The sequence below is a fragment of the Microcaecilia unicolor genome, chromosome 1 (genome assembly GCF_901765095.1).
Source record: "Microcaecilia unicolor chromosome 1, aMicUni1.1, whole genome shotgun sequence".
Classification (NCBI taxonomy): Eukaryota; Metazoa; Chordata; class Amphibia; order Gymnophiona; family Siphonopidae; genus Microcaecilia; species Microcaecilia unicolor.
Genome location: NC_044031.1, coordinates 517,646,561 through 517,660,965, shown reverse-complemented (window position 1 = coordinate 517,660,965; position 14,405 = coordinate 517,646,561). Strand labels below are relative to the sequence as shown.

At 43.2% G+C, this 14,405-nt stretch overlaps 1 protein-coding gene across 3 annotated transcripts in view; it reads left to right on the top strand.

Moving 5' to 3' along the window:
* The window catches only part of STAU2 (staufen double-stranded RNA binding protein 2), a 447,934-nt gene that overhangs the window by 62,798 nt on the left and 370,731 nt on the right, over window positions 1-14,405 (top strand). For all 3 annotated transcript variants that reach the window (XM_030215580.1, XM_030215586.1, XM_030215579.1), the window contains exon 4: window positions 534-693. In XM_030215580.1, the coding sequence (XP_030071440.1) occupies window positions 534-693 (160 nt within the window). The remainder of the gene's footprint in view (window positions 1-533; window positions 694-14,405) is intronic.

The following is a 14,405-nucleotide window of genomic DNA, read 5'->3' as shown; positions in this document are numbered from 1 at the left end:
GGTACGTCAAGCTCCATCTCTGCCCGTCTTCAAATCTAAGCTAAAAGCCCACCTTTTTGATGCTGCTTTTAACTCCTAACTCTTATTCACTTGTTCAGAACCCTTATTTTATCATCCTCTCTTTAATATTCCCTTATCTCTTGTTTGTCCTGTTTGTCTGTCCTAATTAGATTGTAAGCTCTGTCGAGCAGGGACTGTCTCTTCATATTCAAGTGTACAGCGCTAGCGCTATAGAAATGATAAGTAGTAGTAGTACTATCTGTTAATGCTGTATTCTGTGGTTCAAGTTTTAGAAACTATGGGGAAAAGGGTAAGGAGGCTAGTTAATAACATTTGCTTTTTAAAATTCAAACTGTCTTTATCAATTACCTTACCTCTTTTAAACTCCAACCTTTAAATCACCAAAGCACACAGTACAAAAAATGTTCACTTACCCAGAGAAATGTCCTTTTCTCTCAGAGCTTAATTTGAACAGCATTGGACTAATACATCCTTTCTCTCTTAAAAGTTAATTTCCCTTTTTGTTTTTGAAGATGTTTATGGTGCAGTTGACCCTTGGCGAGCAGACCTGGGAAGCTGAAGGGACCAGTATTAAAAAGGCACAGCATGCCACTGCTAGCAAAGCCTTGATTGAAAGCATCCTCCCTAAACCATCTCCTAGACCACCAAAAACCATAATGAATAATAATCCTGGTAAGCTATGTACAGTTTCTATAGTATGTTGCATATTCTCATTTAATTGGATTAGATTTGTTGTAATAATTCCACAATAAAGAGCATCAGATTCAAGTTTCAGGTAGGATTAAAAAAAAAAGATACTAAAGTGAGTAAGCATGGTAATTCTTATGTGCTGAAGCTAGTGAACTGCATGTGAATATATTTACTGTATGATCACCCTTGAAGGTAAAGATAAGTCAGTTTACAATGTGTGGTCAAAGTTCAGGTGTACATGCTTGAAGCTGTACTGTTTCTTGCTGTTTTTATGAGAAAGTTGAAATAGGCTTGGCTGTGGGCACCTTGCAATTTTTTGCCCATAGCTTTCCTTTAAACATTATATTTAACATATAAACAATTGGATGTGGTAGGCTTTATCTGTGCAGATGATGTTCAATTATTTTCCCTTGGGAAGGAATTGAAGTGATTTCTGAACTGCTGAATCTAATTTTTACAGGCCATTGAAAATTTATTAGCTGTGAATGGTCAGGTCCTAAATAAGCAAAAGACTGAAATTTTAGGGGCCCTTTTACTAAAACGCGTAAGCGCCTACATGTGCCCAACGCGTGCCAATTCTAAGTTACCACCCAGCTACCGCATAGCCCTTGTGGTAATTTCATTTTTGGTGGCCATCCGCTTCGTGCTTCTGAAAATATTTTTTATTTTCTGGCTAGGTCATTACCGCCCAGTTACTACTACTACTATTAAACATTTCTATAGCGCTACTAGACTTACGCAGCGCTGTACAAATGAACATGAAAAGACAGTCCCTGCTCAACAGAGCTTACAATCTAAATTGGACAGACGAACAGACAGCTAGGGGTGGGGAAATTGCAGTGGTAGGGGTGAAAAGTGAGGGTGTTGAGTAAGAGAGTCATGGTTAGGAGTCAAAAGTGGTTACCGCGTGAGACTTTACTGCTAGGTCAATGGCTGGTGGTAAGGTCTCAGACCCAAAATGGACGCGCGGCAATTTTCATTTTGCCGCATGTCCATTTTTGGCAAAAATAAAAAAAAGTTACTTTTTACAGGTGTGCTAAAATATGATTCTGTGCACGCCCAAAACATGCATCTAAACTACCACAGGCCATTTTTCAGCGCACCTTAGTAAAAGGACCACTTACTGATGAAAGGGCCCCTGTCCATAGTTTCCTTATCACTTTACAGGGGTGCTTGTATGGTGTCTTTGGAGGTGAAAGATTTGGGATAGAGTGGGGTGAGGCACAAATGTCTTGCACAGTTCAGTCCATATATTGTAAACTAAAAACTCTTCACCAGTTAAACCCCTATCTAACTATGAACCTATTCAGGTTGGTAGTTCAGCTATCAGTCCTTCCTAGTTTGGATTATTACTATGCTCTGTATATGGATTTGACCAGACACCTACTATGCTGGTTGTAGGTAGCCCAGAAATCAATTGCTAGATTAATCTTAGTACTGCACTGGACTTCAGCACATTCACTACTGGATTTGTCGCACTGGCTACCATACCTGTATGAGCCAGATTACAATTTAAGATGCTGTTCATGATACCAGTAGATATCTGGCCCAGAAATTAGTTCCTTACACTTTGAAATGTAATCTGTGCTCTAGCCTGAGGGGCTCACTGGAAGTCCCATCATTGCAAATCTTTTGGTGTACTTGAAAGAGGTCTAGAGCATTCTGAACAGCAGCACCCATGTAGTGGAACAAAATTCCTCCTAAATTATGCCTTCTGGACCATTATGAGTCTTTCCATAAAGCACTGAAAACCTGGCTTTACTTATAATTTATTTATTTACTAGCCGTTAAGCCATCAAAACGGGCGAGTATTGGGATGTGTTTTTTCCAAGGCCCTCCCCTCCCCTCACCGCTGCAAGGTCCCAGTCCCTCCCCCCCCAGCTCCAAGGCCTCCTGCCCTCCCTCCCAGTTCTAAGGCCCCATTCCCTCCCAGCTCCAAGGGCCCCATTCCGTCCCTCCCTCCCATCCAGCTCAAAGGCCCCCTTCTGTCCATCGCTCCCAGGCCCCCCTCTTTCTGACCTCCCATGTCCAGCATCCTCCCTCCTTCCCTGCCAGCTGCAAGGCCCTCTGTCCCTCCCTCCCAGCTCCAATGCCCCCCTCCATCCCTCCCTCCCAGCCAGCTCCAAGGCCCCCCTCTTTCTGTGACCTCCCATATCCAGCATTTCTCCTGCTCTTTCCTCCCCCCCCCCGAGGTCGCCGATACCGCTCCCCACCCCCCTGGAGTCGCTGCAGCCACCCCCCTTCCACCCAGGCAGGGCCCTCTCTTCACCACAGAACTTACAGCACCGAAACCGCAACATGCAGATCAGCTCCCACCGGCCTTCCTTCCCTGCCTGTGTCCCGACCTTGTGTGACATAACGTCGGCGAGGGCGGGACACAGGCAGGGAAGGAAGGCAGACGGGAGCTGAGGTGCTGCGGTTTCGGCGCTGTAAGTTCAATAGTGAAGAGAGGTCCCGGGCCGGGTGGAGTGGGGGCAGCGGCGGCGGCGACTCTGGGGGGGAAGCGGTAGCGGGGACCTCGGGAGGGGAGCGGTAGCGACGGTATCCTTGTGCGGCTGTATGTGTTTCCCTGAGTTCCGCCCCCTCTTTCCCTCCCTGCTTCCTCCTCCTCCGATTTCCACGCCCATGGAGGCATGGCTTGGACTCTCAGCGTTCGGACTGTAGTGCGCATTTGCAAGTGAGTACGGTCACTTGCCATTTATATGTTTGATTGGTTTCATTTGTATCCCACATTTTCCCAAACAAGTTCATGTTCAATATGACTAACATTAAACATTTGTAATAGTATTTTACCATTAGTAAACAGTTGTAGTAGATGTATGAATAATATTATTTATTTATTCAGACTTGCTATACCGCCTTTGCTAATGTATAGTTAAAAGCAGTGTACAAATTTAAAACTAAATCATAAAACATACAGAAAAGGAACTACAATTTAAATAGGAAAGAACAAAAGTAAAGAACAGGCAAAACAGCAAACCAATAGAAAAGAGGATTAGAAGATTATATCACTAGTTGCAAAAAGTGAGGTGAATGAAGCTATTAGAGCTAAAAGAAAATACTTCAGAAAATGGAAGAAGGAACTGACTGAAAATAATAAGAAACAGCATAAGGAATGTCGAGTCAAATGCAAAGTGTTGATAAGGAAGGCAAAGAGGGACTTTGAAAAAACGATTGCATTGAAGGCAAAAGCACATAGTAAAAATGTTTTTAGGTATATTAAAAGCAGGAAGCTGGCAAAAGAATGGGTTGGACCGCTAGATGACCGAGGGGTAAAAGTGGCAATCAGGGAAGACAAAGCCATAGCGGAGAGATTAAATGAATTCTTTGCTTCGGTCTTCACCGAGGAAGATTCGGGAGAGATAACAGTTCCAGAAATGGTATTCAAAGCTGATGAGTCGGAGAAACTGAGTGAAATCTCTGTAAATCTGGAGGATGTAATGGGGCAATTTGACAAATTGAAGAGTAGTAAATCTCCTGGACCGGATGGTACCCATCCCAGAGTACTGATAGAATTGAAAAATGAACTTGCGGAACTATTGCTAGTAATATGTAATTTATCTTTAAAATAGAGCGTGGTACCGGAAGATTGGAGGGTGGCCAATGTAACACCGATTTTAAAAAAAGGTTCCAGAGGAGATCCGTGAAATTATAGACCAGTGAGCCTGACGTCGGTTCCGAGCAAAATGGTAGAGACTATTATAAAAAATAAAATTACAGAGCATATTCAAAATTATGGATTAATGAGACAAAGCCAACATGGATTTAGTGAAGGGAAATCGTGCCTCACCAATTTATTACATTTCTTTGAAGGGGTGAACATACATGTGTATAAAGGTGAGCCGGTTGATATTGTGTATCTGGATTTTCAAAAGGCATTTGACAAAGTATCTCATGAAAGACTCCAGAGGAAATTGGAGAGTCATGGGATAAGAGATAGTGTACTATTGTGGATTAAAAACTGGTTAAAAGATAGAAAAATGAAAGTAGGGTTAAATGGTCAGTATTCTCAATGGAGAAGGGTAGTTATTGGGGTTCCCCAGGGGTCTTTGCTGGGACCCCTGCTTTTTAACATATTTATAAGTGACTAGAGATTGGAGTAACTAGTGAGGTAATTAAATTTGCTGACGACACCAAGTTATTCAAAGTTGTTAAATCGCAAGAGGATTGTGAAAAATTACAAGAAGACCTTACGAGACTGGGAGACTGGGCGTCTAAATGGCAGATAATATTTAATGTGTGCAAGTGCAAAGTGATGCATGTGGGAAAGAGGAACCCGGATTATAACTACGTAATGCAAGGTTCCACGTTAGGAGTCACAGACCAAGAAAGGGATCTAGGTGTTGTTGTTGGTGATACGTTGAAACCTTCTGCTCAGTGTGCTGTAGCAGCTAAGAAAGCAAATAGAATGTTAGGTATTATTAGGAAAGGAATGTAAAACAAAAATGAGGACTTCATAATGCCTTTGTATCGGTCCATGGTGCGACTGCACCTCGAATATTGTTTTCAATTCGGTTCACCGCATCTTAAAAAAGATATAGTGGAATTAGAAAAGGTGCAGAGAAGGGTGACGAAAATGATAGAGGATGGGACGACTTCCCTATGAGGAAAGGCTAAAGCGGCTAGTACTCTTCAGCCTGGAGAAAAGACGGCTGAGGAAAGATATGATAGAGGTCTATAAAATAATGAGTGGAGTGGAAAGGGTAGACGTGAAGCATCTGTTTACTCTTTCCAAAAATACTAGGACTAGGGGGCATTCAATGAAGCTACAAAATAGTAAATTTAAAACGAATTGGAGAAAATACTTCTTCACTCAACGTGTAATTAAACCCTGGAATTCGTTGCCAGAGAATGTGGTAAAGGCAGTTAGCTTAGCTGCGTTTAAAAAAGGTTTGGACAGCTTCCTAAAGGAAAAGTCCATAGACCATTATTAAAATGGACTTGGGGAAAATCCACTGCTTATTTCTGGGATAAGCAGCATAAAATTATTATTATTTTTTTTTTTTTACTTTTTTGTGACCTTGCCAGGTATTTGTGACCTAGATTGGCCACTGTTGGAAACAGGATGCTGGGCTTGATGGACCTTTGGTCTTTCCCAGTATGGCAATACTTATGTACTTAAGCACTTATAACATGTGTAAGGTAACAAGTATACCATGGAATTAACAATTATTAGTGTTGGTATACAAATGAATTCATGTGTTTTTAACAATTTACAAAATTTAAGGTAATATGTAACATATCTTAATGTTTTTAGTAAAGAATTCCATATCTTTGTATCTTGTTAGGTGACGCCTGCATTGTGTTTTGATTTTTAATGGTGCTTTTTGAAACTTGGGAAGGATGAGATAATCTGTAGATATAGGAAAAGCATTGTGTCAAAGCAATTCTAACAGATTTGTCATATAATGTCAGAATAGTGGATATACTGGGGTAAGTGCCAGTTTTTCGTGTAGTTTTTATTTGATAGGTCAGGAATTAAGGAAAGTGTAACCAGGAAATGTTAAAGGTTTTATTAAGGAGAATGGGAAAGGGAAAGTTTTGAATGGTGATTTCATACTGTACACCGCCTTGAGTAAGTTCTTTCAAAAAGGCGGTAAATAAATCCTAGCTAATAAATACATTTCTAAATTTGTGAACTATTTAATTTTTTTCGTTAACATGTAGGCAGTATCTAAAAAATTGTATAAATAAATATGCCATGTAAATTATACTGGGAGTCTGTTCATTTTTTTCAAAGCACTTATACTTAGAAAGTTTCATAGGTCTGACGTCTAATCAAGAAAACGTGAGACTTTAACAAGGTCATTGGCAAGTGAGTAGAAAGGTCAGCACGCCAAATAGTAGCCAGTCGTGCGTAATCAAGTTCTGGCACAGAATCTCTAATATGGCTCCTCCTGAATATCTTCTGCAAGAGCCTCCCAGGGTAAGCTGTCCACATAATGATGTAATTAATAATAATAATAATAACAAAGGTCAGAGTCCGGAAGAGAGAATTCCTGTTGAAGAGACTGAAATGGTTTCAGGTGTCTTCCCTCTGTATTCACCATCTCTCTATCCCTCTCTTCACCATCTCTTTTTTCCACCCCCTTCTTCACAGCTCTGAACCTTCAACACTTCCTTCCTTCCATTCACCCCTCGCCTTTTTACCTGAATACATCTCGCCTTCATCGCTGTCGTCATACCTCTCCTACTCTCCTCCGTACTCTCCTACTCCTCCTGCTCTTCGCTGGTGACATTAATCCCAATCCTGGTCCCCCTCATGAGCCCTCATCCTATTCGTGTAGGCCTTACCGTGATACTTCCAATCTTATTTCTATTCCTCTCCACCCCCCTTCTTCTCTACCCTTCTCTTGTGCTCTATGGAATGCCCGCTCTGTCTGCAACAAACTCTCCTACATCCATGACCTCTTTATCTCTCATAACCTTCATCTGCTTGCCCTAACTGAAACCTGGCTTCACCCTGAAGACTCTGCTTCAATTGCGGCCTTATGTCATAGAGGTTATCTCTTCTCCCATACTCTTCACTCGGTTGGCCGTGGAGGCGGTGTCAGACTACTACTCTCACCCTCCTGTAAATTTCAACCCATTCTTCCACCTCAATCTCACTGCTTTTCTTCCTTTGAAGTCCACTCAATCAGTCGATTCGCTCCTCTACCTCTCCGGGTAGCAGTCATTTATCGACCCCCTGCAAAATCCCCCCTCTTCCTTTCTCACTGATTTTGATGCCTGGCTCTCCTTCTTTCTTGAACCTTCATCTTCTTCCCTCATTCTTGGGGATTTTAACTTTCATGCTAATGACCCCTCTGACTCTGATATAAATGTGTATTAAATAAATAAATTCCTTGCCTTAACATCCTTCAATCTTCAACTGTGCTCCACCGCCCCTACTCACCAGAATGGCCACTGTCTTGATCTTGTACTCTTCTCCAACTGCTCACCCTCCAATTTTCTTGCCTGAACTCTCCCCCTATCTGACCATCATCTTATAACTTTCACACTTCAAAACCCTCCTCCCCAGTCCCGTCCTATTCTAACCAACACATTTAGGAATCTACAGGCTATTAACCCTTCTACCCTGTCCTCCAGTATCTCAAATCTTTTCTCTACTGCTATGTCAACCAAGTCATCTGCTCTGGACACCCTTGCTCCTTCCGTGTCTTGTCCCGTTAAATGTACCTAACCCCAATCTTGGTTGACCCCTACTATCCGCTACCTACGCTCTTGTGCCCGCTCTGCTGAACACCTGTGGCTTAAATCTCGTGCCCTTGCTGACTTCATTCACTTCAAATTCTTGCTGACCTCCTTCCAATCTGCTCTCCAACTTGCCAAACAGGACTATTACATCCAATTGACTAACTCTATTGGTTCAAACCCTAGACGTCTCTTTGCCACGCTAAACTCTCTCCTCAAAGTGCCTTCTCCTCCTACTCCCCCTTCACTTTCTCCCCAGACTCTGGCTGATTACTTTCATGATAAGGTTCACAAGATTAAACTTGAATTCACAACCAGCTCTCCTCCACCCCTTCTTCCCTTAGTCCACTCTCTCAACCCTCTTACCCCTGCCACCTTTTCTTCCTTTTCCGAAATCACTGAAGAAGAAACTTTACTTCTTCTGTCATCCTCAAAACTAACCACCTGCTTCACTGACCCTATCCCCACTCATCTACTCAACACTATCTCTGCTGCTGTCACCCCTTTCATCTGTCATATCCTCAATCTGTCACTTTCCACTGCGACTGTGTCTGATGCCTTCAAACATGCCGTAGTCACCCCACTCCTCAAAAAACCTTCTCTGGATTCTACCTCTCCTTCCAACTATCGCCCCAACTCCCTCCTCCCTTTCTTATCCAAGATACTAGAATGTGCTGTCCACCGTTGCTGCCTCGACTTTCTTTCTTCTCAACCTATTCTTGATCCACTCCAATCTGGCTTTCGTCCCCTTCATTCAACTGAAACAGCACTTGCTAAAGTCTCCAATGATCTATTCCTGGCTAAATCCAAAGGGCTCTATTCTATCCTCCTCCTTCTCGATCTTTCTGCTGCTTTTGATACTGTTGATCACAGCCTACTTCTTGACACACTGTCCTCACTTGGATTTCAGAATTCTGCTCTCTCATGGTTTTCTTCTTATCTCTGACAGCGTTCTTTTAGTGTATACTCTGGTGGATCCTCCTCTTCCTCTATCCTGCTGTCAGTGGGTGTACCTCAAGGATCCATCCTAGGACCTCTCCTTTTCTCCATCTATACTTCCTCCCTTGTTGCTCTGATCTCTTCCCACAGTTTTCAGTATCACCTTTACGCTGATGACTCCCAGATCTACCTCTCCACACCAGAAATCTCAGCAGAAATCCAGTCCAAGGTATCTGCCTGCCTCTCTGACATTGCTACCTGGATGTCTCACCGCTACCTGAAGCTCAATATGTCCAAAACTGAGCTCCTTATCTTCCCACCTAAACCAACCTCTCCCCTTCCCCCATTCTCTATTTCTGTCGACAACACGCTCATTCTTCCTGTCTCATCTGCTCGTAACCTTGGGGTCATCTTCGACTCCTCCCTCTCCTTCTCTGCACATATTCAACAGATTGCTAAAACCTGTCGTTTCTTCCTTTATAATATCGCCAAAATTCGCCCTTTCCTTTCTCAATGCGCTATCAGAACCCTCATCCACACTCTTATCACTCTTCGCTTAGATTACTGCAACTTGCTTCTCACAGGTCTTCCACTCAGCCACCTCTCTCCTCTTCAATATGTTCAAATTTCTGCTGCACGACTAATATTTCGCCAAAGTTGTTATGCCCATATCAGCCCTCTCCTGAAGTCACTTCACTGGCTAACTATCCGTTTCCGTATAAAATTTAAGCTCCTCTTATTGACTTATAAGTGCATTCACTCTGCAGCCCCTCACTATCTCTCCACCCTCATCTCTCCCTATACTCCTTCCCAGGAACTCCGTTCACTAAGCAAATCTCTCCTAATTGCACCCTTCTCCTCCATCGCTAACTCCAGACTGTGTTCCCTTTGTCTCGCCGCACCTTATGCCTGGAATGGGCTTCTTTTGAGCAGGGACTGTCTTTCTTCATGTTCAATTGTGAAGCGCTGCGTACGACTGGTAGCGTTATAAAAATGATTTATAGTAGTAGTTCTATCCCTGGCCGCCTTCAAATCCGGGCTAAAGGCCTACCTGTTTGATGCTGCTTTTGACTCGTAACTTGTCACTTGCTCATAACCTTTATCTTGTCTTCCTCTCTTCAATAGTCCCTTTCCCTGTGTGTTCTTCTGTCTGTCCTACCCTTATCCTTATTGGTCCTGTCTGTCTGTCCTGATTTAGATTGTAAGCTCTTTTGAGCAGGGACTGTCTTTTCTTCATGTTCAATTGTGAAGCGCTGCGTACGACTGGTAGCGCTATAGAAATGATTTATAGTAGTAGTAGTAGTGTCCCTCTTCCGTCACCACCTGCAGCAAGCACATAATACCCAGATGACTCCATCTATGAAAAGTAAAAAGTAGAGTAGAGGTTTTCTGGTGGAAATGCAGGGTTGTTACATATGGACAAAAATGGTGTCACTGTGGGAGAAAATGGTGAAGGTGGCAAATACAACGCCATACCGCTTTAGCAGAAGGAAGTATGAGTGTAAATTTAAAATTTAAAAGAGAAAATATTTCTTCACTCAACGTGTAATTAAACTCTGGAATTCGTTGTCAGAGAATGTGGTAAAAGTGGTTAGCTTAGCGGGGTTTAAAAGGTTTGGATGGCTTCCTAAAGGAAAAGTCCATAGACCATTATTAAAATGGACTTGGGAAAAATCCACTGCTTATTTCTAGGATAAGCAGCATAAAATGTACCGTTTTGGGATCTTGCCAGGTACTTGTGACTTGGATTGGCCACTGTTGGAAACAAGATGCTGGGCCTGATGAATCTTCGGTCTGTCCCAGTATGACAATACTTATGTACTTAGAAGTATGAAGAAGGCAATTGAAGTGTGTATTTGTCGGTAGTTGAGTTTCCAGTGTAGTAGCTGAAAAGTCCTGTACAGCTGTAAACCAGTCATTGATATACCTCATGCCACTGGCAACAGTTAAATATTGCAAGCTGAATAAACCTAACTCCCCATATTCCACAGGTTTGTACATGGTGGTCACTGGTAATCGTGATCTCTTCCCCTGCCAAAGGAAATGCTGTAAGAGGTGATTTACACATTGCTCAACCGCAACTTTCAAATACAGTGGCAATAAGTGAAATACATAAAGCCAGCGAGGTATAATAAGTATATTATTTAAGGCAATGTGCCCCATGAGGGAAGTAGGATGAGCCCTCTAAGCCCAAAGTTTAACACTCAATCTTGCATATCAACAATCAACCTTGCAACATTCATAGTATAAAGTTGGGACAAATCAGGGATGATATGTACTCCCAAGTACTTTAAGAGTCCATCTACCCACTTCAAAGAAAAACCTCCCACCCAATTAAGTCTTGTGGAGGCCAACACTGGAAGAGCCTGTGATTTGTATAGGTTCAGGGTGAAGCCCAACAGCTGGCCATAATACATGACTTGTTGTAAAAGTTGTGGAAGGGAGTTCCGTGGGTTAGTTAAAACAATATGTCATCTGCGAAAGTAAATGTTTTAATATGGTGATCCAGTATCTGCACCCCCAAAACACTCTCGTCCAGTTTCAGGACATGCAACAAGGGCTCCAATGAGAGCAAAAACAATAGAGGAGAGAGTGGACACCCCTGCTGCGTGCCCGAAAAGAGCAAGCCTGCACCCCATTCACCAACAAAGATGCATGAGGTTCTGCATACAGAACCTGAATTGCTCTATAAAACCAGCCCCCATAGCCCATGTATCTTCAAGACCTGAAATAGATAAGGCCAGCTCACTCTATCGAAGGCCTTGTCAGCGTCCAAGCTCAGCACTGGGGCTGGTAATTGATGGAATTGACAATGGGCCATAGCTAACAATAGACACTGAACATTAGTAACTGATTGATGGTGATGAACCAACCCAACCTGTTTGCATCCCACCAGTCGGAGAAGAACCCTGGCCAATTTTTCAGCTAGTACCTTCCCTACCCCGCTATGCCACCCCTCTGATGAAGCAGAAAAGACCTTGCCCACCCATGAATGCTTCAACTTGATGCTCATCAGCTGTCAAGCATATCTCTTGTAAGCACACGATATCTGCACCATGATGCTTGAGAGCCTAAAGAATCTTACCGCGTTTTATTAGCGATGAGATCCCTCCCATATTCCAAGTAATAAATCAAGAGGAAACCTTATTCAGTAGGAAAGATAAAGTGCAATGTCACTATGGCTTCCAAGCAACAGGACCCCAGTGCCCAGTCTTGCTCAGGTCCAAAGAAGCAAAGATCTGCCAGCACACCAGAACTTAAGGACACCCATAATCCACCAGGGTAAAGTTCACACACTCAAACCACTCACACCAGCCACACTCATCATGCACACCAATCCCCACATCCAATACCACTTCCTGAATTTCCCCCACAAAAGCATTCCACTAAACTCCCCAATTGTACCCTGCAATTCCCACCCAACCACCCGTCCTCTCCCCCCTTTGAAAACCCCTCCTCCCTCTCTCCCCTTCCATCCAACCATTCCAATGTACCCCAAAACATCTCCCCACATCAAGTTGTGGTGGGAAGGGAATCACTAATAATGTTTGGGGTCTCGCACCCCATCAACATATCTATATAGGCTTCATATACAGTTACTGGAATACGGTGTCTTACAGTTGCCTCCACATTAGATCTTGAATGACAATATAATTATACAAAGTAGCGTACAAATTACATGTGAAGCTGTTCAAGTCAATAAAATTACCCCTTTAAGGACTGATGATAGGACATATCATACTCAGGTTTTAGGCTGCTGGATGTTTTGTAGAGTTTGCAAACATTCTTGAGCCACTTGGGGGGATTCGTAATTGTGCCATCCACCCTGATGATAGATCTTTAGCGTCGCAGGATATACCGGCATGAAGCGTATTTGAAGCTCGTGAAATGCTGAACATATAGATGTGAATTTCCCTCTGTGCTCCTGCAGCGCAAATGAACGTTCTTGAAAAATTATCACTGGGTTGCCATCATATTGCACAGTCCCCCTCTTTTCACAGAAGCCTTGCAAAATTTCTATTTTATGCACATAATTATGTACCTTGATTATGACCACACGGGAACAGTTTCCACCATCTTGGCGTCGACCCACTCTGTACGCCCGCTCTAAGCACAGCGGGCCTGCACTGAGACAGTGCAGATTCTGTTGTTAGCCAGCGCTCCAGCAGAGCAGGCATCGAACAGTCCGAGAATGACTCAGGCAGGGCCTACCAGTCTGAGATTATCCCTTCTTGACCTGTTTTCCAATTCGTTGAGTTTGTCTGCCTGCATACACACTTGTTTTTGAAGATCTAAAAGTGTGACTGTTGTACAGGCCCCCGAATCTTCTGCCATGGAAAGCCACTATTTGAGCTCTCCTGTGCGTCTTGTGTCAGTAATTTCACATTAGATAGCTGACTGGAGAGCTGACCCAGTTTTGGTTCAAGAGCGTTTTCTACTGCCTCCGTGAGCTGGGTAAGTTGGGCAGGCAAACAGACTGGAATTGTGGTACTCCCCGCCACCGCCATCTTTGTTTCTCCACCGCTTCGTGATTTCTCATGCTCTTTTTTTGGAAGCTTTCCCAGGCATAATGATGTTGCCACGCGTAACAAAGTTGTCCACACACCAGTGGACTTAGAGATCCAAAATAAAATAAAATTTGGTCCGGTTTACTGGTGAAAAAAATATAAGTAAGCTGTGGGGAACCCGGAGAGGAACAGGAGAGCGTGTCTGTTCCCCTCAGCACATCACATGGTCTCCATGAGTGGTCTATAAACATGGGCGCATAGCCTGGAAGATCTTCCAAGAGTGGGGAACCTCCTTGGTGGATCTTTTTGCCACTCATCTCAACAACAGAGTCCCTCCGTTCTGCTCCATGCTCGGGTCACGTGGCAGACTAGCGTTAGATGCCTTTCTCCTACATTGAGGGGAGGGTCTTCTGTATATGTATCCTACCATACCTCTCATAGAGAAGTCTTTGCTGAAACTCAGGCAAAAGTAGACTAAAATTAGGGGGTCTGTACTGCAACTTAAGTCCACTAGCGCTCAATCTTGCATCAACAACCTAGTCTGGATGTTGGTATTGCATCTGACCAACTGTGGTCCTCTTTTCTGCTACCTATTCATGAGATTCTCAAATCCTTTCTCACAAAGTATGCTTCCTCACATTGCCTTCTGGATGCTTGCCTGATTCATTGACAACCTTCAAGCTCATATCTTGTGTATGTTGACTTGTGTATGTTGACTCAGCAGAAAGATTCCATAATACTTACACTGATCCCTAAGAGCACCTCGACTTTATTGGGAAACGTTATTAATTACAGGCCTGTTTCTTCTGTTCCATTTTTGACTAAGATAATGGAGGGAATAGTTGGTACTTATCTTGTGAATCACCTTTCCTCTTTCTCCCTCTTGCATAAATCCCAGTCAGGCTTTAGGCCTTGTTATAGTACCGAGATAGTCTTGACCACCTTTAAATCTGATTTTAGGAAAGCAATCAGTCTACGCTTTAAGTTTTTAGTGATGCAGTTTGATATGTCAAGTGCCTTTGACCTTGTTGATCATGAGTTGATTTTTAGGCC